This window comes from Empidonax traillii, unplaced genomic scaffold, assembly GCF_003031625.1.
Source record: "Empidonax traillii isolate 1590-97213 ecotype Southwest subspecies unplaced genomic scaffold, ASM303162v1 scaffold1053:size215182, whole genome shotgun sequence".
Taxonomy (NCBI): Eukaryota; Metazoa; Chordata; class Aves; order Passeriformes; family Tyrannidae; genus Empidonax; species Empidonax traillii.
The window spans coordinates 87556-102975 of record NW_020956246.1 but is presented as its reverse complement, the minus strand read 5'-3'; the positions used below and the strand labels follow the sequence as shown (position 1 = coordinate 102975).

General features: G+C 47.7%; 1 protein-coding gene across 1 annotated transcript; it reads left to right on the top strand.

Moving 5' to 3' along the window:
- Positions 1–299: 299 nt before the first annotated feature.
- On the top strand, positions 300–14439 carry TGM4 (transglutaminase 4). Its single transcript, XM_027904402.1, has 14 exons — positions 300–904; positions 5014–5193; positions 5331–5437; positions 5758–5887; positions 6223–6341; positions 7685–7792; positions 8340–8514; positions 9031–9169; positions 9414–9517; positions 10246–10497; positions 11162–11512; positions 12849–13018; positions 13483–13619; positions 14141–14439. The coding sequence occupies exons 1-14, from the start codon at positions 667–669 to the stop codon at positions 14280–14282; spliced, it is 2352 nt and encodes a 783-aa protein (XP_027760203.1). The 5' UTR covers positions 300–666; the 3' UTR covers positions 14283–14439.
- Positions 14440–15420: the final 981 nt, after the last annotated feature.

Below are 15420 nucleotides of genomic sequence, written 5' to 3'. Positions count from 1 at the left end.
CTCATTGTGCCCATGTCACTGTTGGCCTGTATACCATCAGCTCTGCTCTCCATGGAATAGACTCATTTCTCCATCCTCAGTCTCCCCAAGGACCGTGGTGGCAGTAGGGCATGTGGGATCCAACCACCTCCTGGGCAGAGACCTTTCTTTGGTACTGCTGTCAGCAAAGAGCAGCCAACAAACAGCTCCTGTTCTATCACATTTCTTTCTCCTCCTGGACATAGTGTGTTTTTCCTCTTTGCCACTCAGTGCTCCATGGCTACCTCCCTTGACATCCACCTCAAGCCACGGGGAGGGGGCCAATGCCAGGATCCTTGGGCTTTCCAACCCGTATGTGTAAATTCTGGATTTTAGCCCACAGCTTCAAGAACTTCCGTCCCAAATGTAATGACAAAAATCTCATTAATTTCAAAGAAAGTTAGACTGGTCCTAATGGGGAACTCTGTTTTCCTAAGGATTAAATGTTTATGGGCTTCCTTGTAAAGTTAGTCTTGGAGCTGCAGTCCTAGTGACCTGGATATTAGGGCATAGGTGAGTTCTTGTTACTCATCTAGCCCATGATTTTACTGTTTGTCAGTGAAGGGTCTGTCCACTTGTCATCTGATTGTGCAAATCCCCTTCCATGTGAGTCGGGATTTAAGTTTCGCTGTTTTTCAGTGTCTGACTATGTGCAGAGGGAGTTGTAGTCATTTTTTTTTTCCACGGGAACTTCCTTTCTCTAAACACCACCCCTTGGCAGTGGACCTGCTGACACCTCAGAGCAAGACACAGATAAAAAGGGCAGCCTGTCTTCCTTCTCCTCAGTCAGAAGCAAGTGGCAGAGACTACTCAGGAGCTTGGAAGCTACTGGCATCGCAGGCATCTCGGGTAGAAACTCTGACAAGAACCATGAGCAGCTTTGGTGGTGAGTTTTTAATGCATGATATGATATGTTAGATGAGTGGTTTGGCAAGCCTACTGCAAGGAGGATGGCAGCTCCAGGGATTCTCACCCTTCTGATTGCCAGGGGTCACACTTTGGGGAAAGGAGTTTTGGTGTCACCACTGCCTATGGGGGATCAGTTTGCTCTGGCTATGCAAATTCTGGTTTTAACAGATTGGTAAACCAACTAAATAATGCAACCCATTTTTCATCACTTTTCATCAACCTCTAGGCATCTGGTTCTGTCAATGATGGGAAAGAAATGCAGCTCTTTTAAACTTGTTCCATGTCAAGGTTAAAAGAATTTCTCCTTTTTCAGGCTACCTAATCATGCAGATTATTGCTCTTTAGTGACAGCTGATAGCATCTGACGGAAGTTTTAAAATAACTGAACAGAGGATTTATTTGGGCTTGAGCTCCATCCCATGGCTGTCCTGCCTGCCCTGTTCTCAGGAGATCCTGCACCTACCTAGAAAGGTGCCTGGGTCACTCCTGTTTAGCTGCTGAACCACCACCACTGGCCAGCCCAACACCAGGGTGTCCAAAATCCCTGGGGTTTGGGATGTAGCTAAGCAGCTGCACGTGCAGGCTGAGTAGTGCCTGCAACAGAGTTGGGAGCATGGCTGCACAGCCTTCAGGAGGGGAAGGTTGTCCTGACACTGCTCCAAGCCCCTCGATTTCACACCTCTGTACTCTGTGTATGAGCTGAAATTTTTCAGGAAGTCTTGGACAGCAGCATCCTTGGGATGTGATCTCACATCTCTGGGATGGGAGAGTGTTTACCTGGAGGCTGGGCAAGGATCGGGAGTTAATGTGGGTATCCAAATTTTATTCTTTCTTGAAAAACTACACTCCTCACCCCACTTCTCTCCTGTCCTTCTGAGCAGCCCTTGTTCCCACTGAAACCATGCCTACTATAAATGTTCTGCTCCTTATTAATATTTCTTTTTAAACCCCATCACCTCATCATCTGTCCCAGATCCTTACCAGTGCCAAGTCCTCATGTCCCCAGTTTTGTTCTGGTTGATCACTGTGCTCTTGAAGCTCTGAACATTTCTCCAGGCTGTTAGCAATGCAGTGGGACCAGGGGGGTTAGTGTAGGAACAAGCTCTGTAAGTGACAAATCATTGAACTAGGAGATAAAAACACTGCCTTGAAATTTCTTCCATTAAAAAAAAAAAAAATTCAACAGCATTTGGGGTTTGGTTTTGCTTCTGGACTGCCCCAGGAGCGAGCGCAGACAGGACTGCCTCTTGCAGCTCAAGCCTCCATCCCGTGAGCGGGCGCATTCTTGGCACGTTCAGCTCTGCTGTAAATCATTAATTTCCGTGTTGGCAAATGGAGGTGCCTGCAGGCAGCTGGACTCAGGGTGTGCAGATGCCCAGCTCCATGACCTGGCCAGGGAGGAGAGCAGGAAGCTGAAAGCAGCGGGTTGTGGGTTGCCCAGCGAAGACAGACTGCGGCCAAGCCCCCTCGGATGTGGTGATGGGTGCGCCACTGGCTCGCTCTGAGGCATTCCTTGGCGCAGGACACCGTGCCAGTCGGATCACAGGGTATCACGGGTGTGTTTGGACAGGAATAAATGCAGTGCAATTGATGGGCAGTGCTGAGTGGAGACAGGTCTTTGGCACTGCACAGCATTGTCAGGCCATATTCCAAGGCAGCTGTTTTCTGCAGATTTTCTCTGTGCATCATCAACGTTGGTGATGTCTGGAAACAGGAGATGGAAACGCAATTCCTGAGTTAAGAGATGCTGGAAGGATGGATTTCCCAGAGCCCTTTTCTACAGCCATCCTATACATTCAAGTCCCACATCTCTTCATAGCCCTCTCTCATCACCAGAGCTGTTTTCTGGTATCTTCTCAGCACAGCACCAGGGATTCCATAAAGAACAAGGCTGAGCAGCTTTAGTGTTTAGAGATGTCTTAATGCTAAGAAAGATGCACTTCATCCTCAAGAGGATTATGCAGCTAGTTCCAGATGAAATTTTTTGACATAAACGCTCGCACACCCCATTGCGCAAAACATCAGCCCGAGGTTGGCAACTGGCATGCAGCAAGCAAACAAAAAGCACTTGAGAACTGTATCAGTTAACAAAAGGTGCTGGTCAATTTTAAGTCTATTTGCCATGGCACTGATATCTGTAATGTAATTAAGATAAATATGGTTTATATAGTTACTAAGAAGAAATACATGGAGGTAGTAATCTGGTCAGTTCAGTTTACTCAAGGCTGCAGTTGCTGCCCAGCACAGGTCGCAGTAGGAAGAGTGACACTGATTTCAGCCTGCCCTGGGTCCAGCCCTGCATGTGGCATCTCTTGTGCCACAGCAGATACCAGCAAATTTCGGACTCTTCAGTGTTAGGGATGGCTCTTGTTGATACTCACGTTAGCACAGTTGCCTGGTATCATGCAAATCTGTCAAGACATTTGGTGAATTAATCCCTTCAGCCATTATGCCTTTGACTTGCTAACTTCTAAGTTACCGTAAGCCGTTTTTGCCTCTCCCATGTCTTCATCTGAATCACTCATGAGACAAGTGCTTATGAGGTATTGTTACTCCCTACTGTTCACACGGAATTTATCCTTTGAGGATGTTTAATGGGCAGGTCCAAGATAGGTAAAATGCTCCTGAAGAAGTACAGCTCAGCCACATTCCAGCATGCTCTGGCTTTCCCTGTCATACCAGGGCAGCCTGCCAAAGCCTGATGCAGTGACCCCCAAATTTCCATCACCACCAAAAGCTGAGGGCTTTCTCTTTGCTCAAGTGTATCACTGGGTTGTGCCTCTCAGAGCTCCACTCCTACACCACAGCCCTGAGCCATGAGCTGCTGGGCACGGAGTTGCTGAGGCGTTTCCCAGCCCTGCTCCTGTCCAGAGTTGCAGGAGTAAAGGGCAGCTGAGGAGACAGTGATTTTAAATGTTATGTCTTACAAAATCAGCTGCTCTGTTGAGAACGAATAGGAATGAGGCACTTGCAAGGGATTCTTGTTGGAGTCCAAATCTGTGCTGAAGTCAAATGGGAAAAGCACCAATTATCATGAAGGGGAGCAGTGCCCTGTGGTGAGTGTGCTGCAGCAATCTGCCTGGAGTAGGAACAGCCTCCTGCCTTTACCTCCTGCTGATTAGCCCTAGACTGCTGCAGCATGACTCTGCTTCCCTACTGCGCTGCCCAGGGTGTCTGAGGTTGACCTCTGGGTGTTTATATTATTTTATATTGGTTGATACTAGTTATTTTATATTGCAGTAGAATCATAGAATGGTTGGGGTTGGAAGGGACCTAAAAGATCATCTGGTTCCAACCCGCTTACCATGGACAGGGACACCTTTCACTAGTCTAGGTTCCTCAGAGTCCATCCAACCTGACCTTGAACACCTCCAGGGATGGGGCTTCCACAACTTCTCTGGGCAACCTGTTCCAGTACCTCACCACCCTCACAGTAAAGAATATTAATTTTTTTTATATTTGATGTTATATTAAATATATTATACATTATTATACTATACTATAATTTATAGTGTTTTGCCCCCCACGTTTAGCATTCCACTAGGCAGGCAGCATATCTGCAGCACAGCTAGCTTCCGACTTTCCTTTGGTTCCTCAGGTTGTAGAAGAAACCAAGTCCATGGAAAAAGAAAACAAACCTTGCAAATATTCACATATGCAGATTTCCATAAGAGGTTGAGTGATGACTGTTGTGATATTATTTGGGACTAATTTTTGAGTGGGGAATATAAAGAATCAGCTTCAGTGTCCTGAAGAGTTCTATTTCCCAGATCCCTGGCATCCCAGAGACACTGGGGGTCTCAGCAATTGAGGGGAGCTGAATTTTGGCACATTCAGTTTACTTCCTGCTTGACTGAGTGTGCTACATTTTGTGAGGAGCAATAAAAGCTACTGTTAATTATTATTTGATAATCCATTAGTTATGGTGATACTCAACATGATTTCTTGTGCTGGATCACTGGGCTCTCTAGATGGTTTGATAACTCACAGAGCTGCAATAAGAAGAAGAAAACTCCACTGAGCAATTACCATCAATCTCTTTTTTTTTTTTTTCCCCTCTCTCCTTTTCTGCTAAAGTCTTTGCAGGGACCGGTCTGAAGGCCACTGGGGTTGACTTTCTCAAGAGCAAGAACACCCGCGAGCACCACACAGATGGGTACAACATCAAGAACCTGGTGGTGCGGCGTGGGCAGCCCTTCCAGGTGCTGGTCAGCCTCAACAGGGAGCTGAGGGCTGGCGACAAGCTGTCGCTGCGTTTCGGCATCGGTAAGTAGGATCCCCTCTGTGGGCATCGGGCACAGACAGAGAGCCCTGTGGGAGCCTCCAGCTGCCTGATCCTGGCACTGCACAGGCATTGCAGACCTGTGCAACCCTCCCACATATTGTCTTGAATTTGTTTCCAGGTGAAAATCCAACAAAAATCAGGGGGAGCCTGATGTCACTGAAACCGGAGAAGGAGCAGGATTTCAGTGGGTGGAAAATCTCCATTGTCAAGAAGAACGGCAAAGAGGTAGAGCCTGTGGACAAGGGGCTCAATGCCCACTGCCAAGCCCACCAGAAGCTACAGAGCAAATCATCCTCATACCCCTGTCCTGCTTTCCCTTAGTCCTATAATTTTAGGTGGGCAGCAGCCTTGCCCTGCCTAGTTCATTTTTCCCTCCATGTGCGGGCAGGATTCGCCCCATCCCACTGCCTTCCCCTCCCTCCCTGCATGGACCTCCATGGCCACCAGCTTTGCCTCTCATGCTGGTCCTGTGGCACCATGTCTGTGCCGTGCCTGTAGCCACAGTGGAGTATCCCTCATGCCGTCTCTCCTTGTTGCCTCCTCAGTGCCTGCTGTCTGTCACCAGCGCACCCAACGCCCCCGTGGGAAAATACATCCTGAACGTGAAGACTGGGACTAACATCTACAAGCCTGAAAATGGTGTCATCTACCTTTTGTTCAATCCCTGGTGTGAAGGTGAGGGGTCCTGCAGCTGGGGGTGATAATTACTGCTGCCAGTTTCCCAGTTCTCTCTGCTGTCTACCTAGTTCACTACATTGTTCAGAAATGAGCTTTCTGCTGTAATAAAAGAGTGTCATGTTGCAATAGACCTACTGGGGGAAAATAAAGGTTTAATCTTACAGGAAATTCTTTCACAATAGGAACCAAAAAAATGTGAGTGCTACATGGTCATAATTTGGTGTGAATATTGCAGACCACTGATTCCCCCAGTTTAGCTTTCCATGGGAAATTTTGCATAATATATGCAAACCACCTAATTTCTGAGGTTGTTTTTTTTTTTTTTTTTCCAGATGATACCGTCTTCATGGCTGATGAGGCAAAGAGAAAGGAGTATGTGCTCAATGACACAGGCTACATCTATGTTGGGTCTGCATACAGCATATATGATAGGCCCTGGAATTTTGGGCAGGTAAAACAGCTTGTCTTGTCGGCCTTATTTTACCCTTATTCGCCCCTAGGGCATTTGTTTCAGTGAATCAGACTTATAAACGGTCTAAGCCTGTGAGTGGCAAAAAGTGCTGGAATGGTCCTGCCACCTCCACTGGGAGGGCTCAGCTAGTTAGAGTAACCTACCCACAACTGGAGAATGGGGTTTAATAGCACATTTATAGACAGATCATGTGATCCCTGGCAAAGGATGTTGAAACTCAGGACAGAGTTGTGTTGGAAAAATTCCCTTAAGGGAATTCCTGCTCTCATGCAACTGTAGCTGTTGGTAACCAGCTCATGAGCCATGGAGGGGGCTGACAGGGGAAAAAAAGCCTGATTATTTACCTCTTGCATCATCATGAACAGGAATAAAAAGGGTAGAAATACTGGCAGAGGTTATCACCTTTGTAGTGGTGCCTTCACTGACGGCTGGGTCCAGGACACAATCACCCACTCTCTCAGGAAGGGTGTTCCTTCACACTGCCTGTGAGATAACTCCAGAGGAGTGGAATGTCGAATTGACTTGGGTTAGAGATAAGAGGTGGATGCCAGAGCAGATTTATTGGCATCCTGTAGAAAACACACAGGCACCGAAACAGAGTATCCTGCACCCTATCCAGACAGAATTCCCCACAAAAAGATGTTGGAATCTGTTTTCTGGTTTTATTTTTGTTTTAATTTTTTGATTTGTTTTAGAAGTCTGCAATTTCAAGCTGCAGCATACAGATAGCCCAACAAAAGTGCTCTCACTGATGCCTTTACGCAAAAGGGGCCAAAGGGCATCATCTGTAGGGCTGTTCCTATCCTAATATTTATTCTGTTGGATCGGATGTTTGACATCTCTGTGAATTGGACATCAGGGAGCCTTATCACCAATTGTTAATTAGGAATCTTTCCTGTAATAATCTGCATTTACGTACCTTTCTTTATTCCAAGGTTCATTTTGTACCTATGTCAATAGACTGAATATTTGTAGTGGTCTTAAATTTTCATTACTCTTGTGATTAATTTGCAGAGTTGCAGGTATATGACGTTGGTGACTTAGTAGTACTCACAGAAGTAAAGATTTCTGTGTCAGGTTCCAATGGTGTTTGCAAGATACATGAGACAGGTTTTTCTCTTCTGAGATGGGATTTCATTTTATCCCTTCTTTGGAGAGGACAGCTTTGGGAAGCCCCATAGCCTTGAAAATTTATTACCATGAAAGAAGTTTAGAAGTTAGAGCTTGTCAGGCAGTTTCCTTCAAGTATTGGCTTTACACTGACAAGCAAATTCTGGTTTAGAGCAGCGTATAAAAATGACTCCATTTTCTCCCCAAAACAGTTTGAGGAATTCGTCTTGGATGCCTGCATGTATCTACTGGACAAAAGCAAACTCACTCTGTCCAACAGAAGGGATCCTGCACATGTGTCCAGAGCCATGTCTGCTTTGGTAAGCCTCTCTCGATGAAGTGTTTTGCCCCTCCAGCACTCCCTCCTCCTCCTTACTTGCTCTTCTTTCCCTGGGACCATGAACACCATTTCAGGAAGCATCTGAAATGGATTTCTTTGGGAAACTGCAAGGAAAGAGCCAGAGACATTTTGGGTTGAGGGAAGAGGTGGACAAAATACAATACCTTCCCATCTCCAAAGGTTGCAGCTGCCCCAGTGGTTGTCCTTCCTCATCAGCTGCGTTGGCAGGGTCAACGCAAGGGTTGTGTTTTGCTGGAGCCACTGCTCTCTGTGATGGGACCCTTCGTGGAGCACTGGGTGCAGAGTTAATTTTGACTACCCCGAGCAGCAGTGCCACCTCCCTCTAAATACCCAGAGAGAGGGTTTTGGACCAGGGGAACTCCCAGAGAGCACCAGCAGCCTTGCTGGGTGCCACAGGGCTGTGGGCACACCTGGGAAGACACAGGGTGGGCAGAGACCCCAGGGATTTAAGCCTCATTCAGCCTCATCCCTTTATTTTTCTCCTTTGCATGTGTCTGTGGCCACAGGTTAATGCCAATGATGACAGCGGTGTCCTGCTGGGGAACTGGTCGGGGAATTACAGAGGTGGGACGTCGCCTATGGATTGGATCGGGAGTGTCACAATTTTGCAGAACTATTACAAAACAAAGAAGCCGATCAGTTATGGCCAATGCTGGGTCTTCGCAGGAGTCCTCAATACAGGTAAACAGTGAACTGTCTCCCTTCTCTAACATCCTGATTTCTGTGCTAGTAAGCCAAATTACTGTGCCTCTGAGCAGCAGAGGTAGCAGGGTCTGTCATGTAAGGAGAGGCTGAGAAAGCCAGGACTGCCTAGCCTGGAGAAGAGAGGGTTCTGGGGGTCTTCTCCTTCTGTATAAATACCTGACAGGAGGGAGTGAAGCACAGACAGGATCTTCTCAATGATGCCCAGTGAAAAAACCAGAGGTGACAGGCATAACCTGAAACATGGGAGGTTCTGTCTGAACATGGGAAAGTAGATTTTTTTCACTGTGAGGGTGACCAAGCACTGGCATGGGTTGTCCAGAGAGGTTATGGAATCTACATCCTTGAAGATATTCAAAAGCGATCTGGGCACAATCCTGGGTACCTCCTCTAGCAGAGCCTTTGTGGGCAGAGGGGTCAGACGAGATGATCCCCAAAAGTGTCCACTAACCTGAGTGATTTTGTGATCCTGTGTTTCTTCGGTCTATGCTCCAGTCATGCGTTGCTTGGGAGTCCCAGCCCGCTGCGTGAGTACCTTCAACTCGGCACACGATACGGAGGAGAACCTGAGAGTTGACATTTACTTGAATGAAGCAGGAGAGAAGCTGAACTGGATGTCTCTCGACTCTGTCTGGTACTGCCAAATGGGGCTAATGCTTCCTACCCCTTGTGCTGCCTTGCAGTGCCCCATTTCCCACACCCAGCAATTCCTCTGATAATCTCCCCTATTGCCCAGGAGAGAGAGAAAGCCTGGGGTTTCACAGGGTTACACACAAATACCTATTAAATCTGCCCTTACTAAAGGATTAAGGGAGGGGATCATGACTCTTCAGGCTGTAACAGCTCACTCCTTTTCTTTCCAACCCATACGCATGCAGGAACTTCCATGTGTGGAACGATGTCTGGATGAAGCGGACAGACCTGCCAGATGGGTTTGATGGCTGGCAGGCAATTGATTCAACCCCTCAGGAGCAAAGTCAAGGTAGGATTTGCCTAGAAAGGCTCTTCTGCAATTCCTGAGGGAGGCAGGGACATTTTGTGTGAAAGCCACGCTCCCCATTCAGCGAAGCACGTAATCCCCAAGCACATCTTCACACACTGGGACAGTGACACCCTAGAGCAGGAGATCTCACTCCTGCCATCTCAGGCCAGGATGGGAGGAACAGCATTTCTTGGCAGGCAGCAAAACAACTTTGTAGAATGCTGTGGGGACATGCGTGTCGTTTCAGAGGTTAGAGCACACCTAAGTCATGGAGGTCATGAACCTGTTCATTGGTAGATGGGAGGAGTGACCATCAAAATTGGTGACTACCTCCCCTGCACAGATTCAGGGAATTTGAAAGCGGAAAAACCCCCAAAACATTAATCCTCAAGGCAGTGCAGAAAGTGGAATGTTGCCAGGAGTTTAAACACAGGTGTCTGTACTCAGTTAACTCCATAACTAAGCTGTGACTTTCTAACCTTAAATTATATAAGTGAAGGGAAACACATAAAACCTCTTACCAGACCTTGGCCATCTATAAAAAAGCCCAAGTAGCTGTGGGATGAATAAGAGCTTTTGGAGTTCGTTACTGAGTTGGAGGACTATTTACTGCTAAGTTTCAACTCCCATAGCCACAGATTCCTGCTTGAGTGTGTCTGAGAGTGGAATAAAATTTGGATTCACTGCTCGTTTTTGGAAAATCAGCTGGCATTGAATGCACTTTCTAGGTATTTTCCAGTGTGGTCCATGCCCGGTGAAGGCTGTCCGAGAAGGAGATGTGTATTTGCCCCACGATGCCAAGTTTGTGTACGCAGAGGTGAATGCTGACAAAGTCTACTGGATGGTCAAGAAGGTGAATGGCAAGGATAAGTACATCAGGGTTACCACGGAGACCCAGGACATCGGCAGAAACATCAGCACAAAAGCCGTGGGGCAGAACAAGCGGGAAGACATCACCCTGGAGTACAAGTACCCTGAAGGTGACTGCCCCAGTCCTCTCATGTAGTGCCAAAGAGGAGACCCCTGACTATGCAGGTCACCCTCAACACGTGTTGTCCCAGGAGAAAACTGCAAGAGTAGCTGCAGTGGCAAACCTGGTGTAAGACCTGGAGACCCTCGGGAGGCAGCACTTATCCTGGGCATCCTCATGCCCACAGTGACACCTGTAGGCTGCTCTTTAGGGACAAGCAACTTAGCAGGCAATGAAAGAAATGGGCTGAGTGATGAACCTAGTCATCAGACTGACCTTTGCTTTATTTCTTTGTTCTTTTTCTTTTTGTCTTTCCTTTCCCCACACTATATTGGAAACAAAAAATCGCATGTTTCCTCCCGACAATTATCAGATCCAGCCATGTTGTCCTAGATTATGAAACCCTTTCCAGTGAGGAGGACAAAAATATCAGGCTGAAAAATTTATAAGCATCTATCCTCCAGAAGTGTCTCTTTCAGAAAATTCTTCTAGTCCAAAATGCTACAGTTGGATTTGGTGGGGGTGTAAATAGGAAGGTCTCCTGAGCAGAGGCTGGAGGTGCCCTGACATCCTCCATCCTCTCTGCTTAGCAACAGAAGCATAAGTAAAGGGAAGATGGCTCTGCATGAGGAGACTGAGATAACCGATATCATCCATATTTTCTCTTTATCCAGGCTCCAAAGAGGAAAGGAAGTCCATGGAAAGAGCTTACAGCTTCATACGCCCTTCGGGACTGGTTCCTCGCTCAGGCTACGCTTCAACTGTGGCAGAACATAGCAGGGCAATAGGCAAGCCTGTGGTCCTCCATGAGACAGTCACCAAGACTGGGCTCCACCTTGAGATAACCAACACGGAAGCCTTGCATCCTGGCAATCCCCTTGAACTGGCCATCACGGTGAAAGCCTCTACTCCTGGGAACTGGACCATTGATCTTGCTGGCTCTTGCCAGCTGCAGTACTACACTGGAAAAGTTCAGGCCAACCTTGGAACTATCAAGGAGACCATCAGTCTTGAAGGCGGATCTGGTAAGCCCAGAAAGCTTGCTGTGTTCTGTGTAGTATTTACTGTGGCAGTCTGGGATTTGTAATAGCTCCACTATAGACCAGTGTATGGCTCTGTACTTTGTGAAGAGCAGAAATTGCCTGCCTGCTACCTCCCTTCCTTGTTACTGCATTTGGAAGTCTCAGTTACAGACTGGGATCTCTCTGTAGCAGGGACTAAAATGTGAAGGCCCTGTCCCTGCTGCAGCTTCAGTGAGGTGGTTAGAAATACATCAGTGTGGGCAGACAGAGGTTTCCATGGTGTGAGTGAAATCTGCTGGAGCATCTCCCTCCTGTCCTTACTGTGCAAACATCAAAGATGCCACCACAGGCTTTGGTGGATTAGATCCCTCACAGGATTTAGATGGCTGGAAAAGTCAGCCTTGTTTTGTTCTTGTGTTTACCACTCTAATCTTGGTGGTGGTGATGCTGGTGAGTGTTATTTTCTGAATTCTTTGCCCAAGCAAATTCCCGCCTCCTGACTGCCTGCCTGGCTGATCCCAAGAGCTGTTTGCTCCTGTGTGTTGTGTATCTTTGAGTGACCTGGGTTGCATTTTTGATCCCCAGCAGTGTAACTGAAATTTGCTAAACAAGAGACTAACGAGTGATGAATAATTAACAACCCTTTGCTCATTCCAAGTATGAGTCACTTTTGAAAAAAAAAAAAAATCTTTGCTGTTGGTGAGTGCTGAGTGTCTTAATACATATACTGTGGCTGTCAAAATGCAGCAGGGTAGGACACAAAAGGTAGCTACATACAAACATACATACATACATACATACATACATACATTTAGGGAATGGATAGGCATTTTTATTCCAAGAAGCCAGGAAGCTTTGCAGCTGCAGCAATGCTCAGACACCAGCACTGCTGACTTCAGGGCTTTTCTGAGCAACTGGAAGCTTGTTGAGGCAATTAAGGATAAAATTTGAAATGAAAGCTAGCAATTTCATAGCAAGCAGTGCCTCAGAGAAACCCCAGGGGACACAGGTTTAGATGTACCTAACCTCTTGCTCCTCCTGAGTGCTGGGGCAGCTGGGGATAAGGGCTGCTGAGATGCTGGATGTGAGTCTGAGCCAGTGCTCATCTGGGCAGAGAGGTGGTACAGACTCAGCCACCCCTCCCATGGGCTGCATATGCCAGGTACTGCCCACCCAGCCAGGGCTTCCCCCAGCAGGGGCTACACCCTGAAGGGAAAGCAGGATGGTCTCAGGAAATACAGCTCCTCCCACACCCTGGGACACCAGCCACCAGAGCTGCCTTTGCCACCCAATTCCTAAGCACGTGATGAAGCATCAAGTCATGTTTTCTTTCCTGCAGAAATGCAGATCCCTCTGAAAATAGCACCTGATGCGTATATGAAGACATTGGCCTCGGTGGACGATGAAGTGCTCATCCTTGTCACTGCCATTGCTGAGGTCAAGGAAACAAATGACAAACTCACCAAGGAGACGTCGATGAGATTTGAGTACCCCCCCATCACTGTCGAGGTGAGGCAGGAGCCAGCCAGGCTCCTGGGGGACTGAGCCCTGCTCAGTGTGGCATTCACGGGAGGATATCCCGAACAGCCTCCTGCCTCCTGCGATGTTCAGTCCTTGGCATTTTATTTGGCTATTCAACCCTGATTTGAAGGTTGAAAGCAGCCATGAAATGAAAATTTTATTGCCCCATCTAAAATGGGAAGGGAGGGGCTGCTGAAGGGAAGGAGATGGAAGAGGATAGTTTGTACAGAGCCCATCTCCAATCCCATTTTCTGAAGGAAAAACATGTTGAGAAATCAGAGAGAAATCAGCTGGGAAAACATAGTACCATGGGAGAGTGGAAAGGATGGGAGAGTGGAAGGAGTTGTCCCATGCCATGCTGGTGGTGAGGAGCAAACCTGCAGCAGCTCTGGCACCTTTATTACCCCTCTGATCCCCGGTCTTTGGGTTTGTTTCTCTCTTTCCTCTGCCAGATGCCAGAAGTAGCTAAACTGAACGATGACTTCACCTGTGCCTTCATCTTCAAGAACAAGTTGAACGTGGCCCTGGAAAACTGCAAGCTGCTGGTGGAGGGCTTGGGCATATTTAAGATGACAACGTTTGATCAGGGGTAAGGAGATGAGCCCTTTAAATGACCATGGCAGGACTCTGCTTTGTTTCCTTTCTTTAATTTCCCTTGGAGAAGTGGTTAGGGGATTTGGAGTAAGAGGGCCCTTTGCCAGCTGTCTTTGAAACTGCACCACATTTGGCCACAGTCCACGCAGCAGAAAGACCCACACAGAGGTTGGTTGGCATGCTCAGGGCACTGGGGTGTGACAGGGGCTCTCCCTGCACTCCTGCTGGGATGTCATGTGCTGCCCGGTCAGCGGGAACACAGCTGCTTCCTCCAGAGCTGAATTTAATGTTTCAGCAGTAGGGGGAACTAACTCTGGGAAATGTCCCCAGGATCAACAGGGAATCACCAGCCAGTGCCACCATGCCACACCCCACTTGCTGCACGGTGGTCATGACAGAAGGGAAACACCCCCAGTAAACACACACCCCGCCTATTTCTTTAAGTGAAATTATTCAAAAGCAGCAAATAAGAACCCTTACTCATGCTGAGATTATTTGTTTTCTCCTTGTCCTTAGGGATATAATGCCTGGCAGGATCATGAAGTCTGAAGTAATATGCACTCCGACAAGACTAGGAGAGAAGAAAATAGTAGCCAAGCTGACCTCAAACCAGATCAAAGGGATCTCTACAGAGAAGGGCATCACCATCATCGAGTAGGATCGGTGCCTCGGTGGGGTGCCAACAGTGGCCTTGCTTAAACACGTCGCATCGCTGGGTGTCTCAGGCACTTCTTGCCTCCTTGATTGCTGGATAGTACTTTCAAAGTAAAGAGCAGAAATATCATTAAGCTAAGGAATTAGCCTGACTTAAAAGGGCACAGTTGCATTGATTGCAGATAATTGTGATTCAATAAAGATTGTTAAAATTGACTGCGTGACTGGGTTGTGTGATATCGCTGCACTGGGATGGCTCCAAGCCCACCCCCTGCTAAGGATCAGAGCTTGTGATGGTGCCAGCTTCAGACAGCGATGGGTGTGACCCTGGGGCAAGGGCCAGCAGAGCTGCGGTCCTCCACGGGACCTCCCAGGGACCTCACTGCACCCCAGGCTCCTGAGCAGCTCAAGGAACATTTCAAGCAAATCCCTCTTGGATGATTCCCTCTCCCTGCCAGCTAACCATCTGGAGAATGTAGTGGCATGCACCTTTTCTTGTCTTTACGGCACAGAAAGAGCAAACCTGGCACAGTCTCCCCAAACACCATTTCCCACACATTTCTTCCTATGCCACCTCTTCTGGGGATTTTCAAGCATTTTTTGGAAGAAGTGCCATCTCCAGCTGCATTACAAGTGCTTCCCTGGAAATGTGCAACCCCTACTCTTCCCCTTCCACCCTGAATGCTGCTGGATTACAGGTAGAGCCTTGATGGCACTGTACATCAGGAGCTCTGCCAGCCACAGTCACATAGAAGACAACAGCTGTGCCCAGCTGGAGCCCACCACTGCACTGCACTGCACATTCCAGCAGCTCCCGAGCCCACCTTTAGCAAGGGATTGCTCTGCCCCACAGCATCGCCACAGCATGGCCAGCAGCAGTCTGACACTGGGGTTTCCAATACGTATTTCCATGAGTAAAGAGAAAATAAACTCACACAGCAACATAGGGGGTTATTTATTTGTTTATTTAAAAGACAAATGCTCAAGCACTAAGGCCATAGAGTGGGAAAAAGAAATGGTGACTACATCTGATTACGTGCCACCCCATAAAAAGGGAGGAGGAAAAAAACCCAAAGGACAAAAAAGGGCAAAAAAGAAGGCTTTAACCCCTCTCTTGTGTTTCAGAGGTGGCTGCTGGGTCA

What these genes read in the sequence shown, in the direction of transcription:
- TGM4 (XM_027904402.1), top strand. Translation starts at nt 667, where the DNA reads ATGTGCAGAGGGAGTTGTAGTCATTTTTTTTTTCCACGGGAACTTCCT. An exon ending in CCAGAGCCATGTCTGCTTTG is followed by an intron (nt 7,793 to 8,339) that starts GTAAGCCTCTCT and finishes CTGTGGCCACAG; the next exon opens with GTTAATGCCAATGATGACAG. An exon ending in CCCTCAGGAGCAAAGTCAAG is followed by an intron (nt 9,518 to 10,245) that starts GTAGGATTTGCC and finishes TGCACTTTCTAG; the next exon opens with GTATTTTCCAGTGTGGTCCA.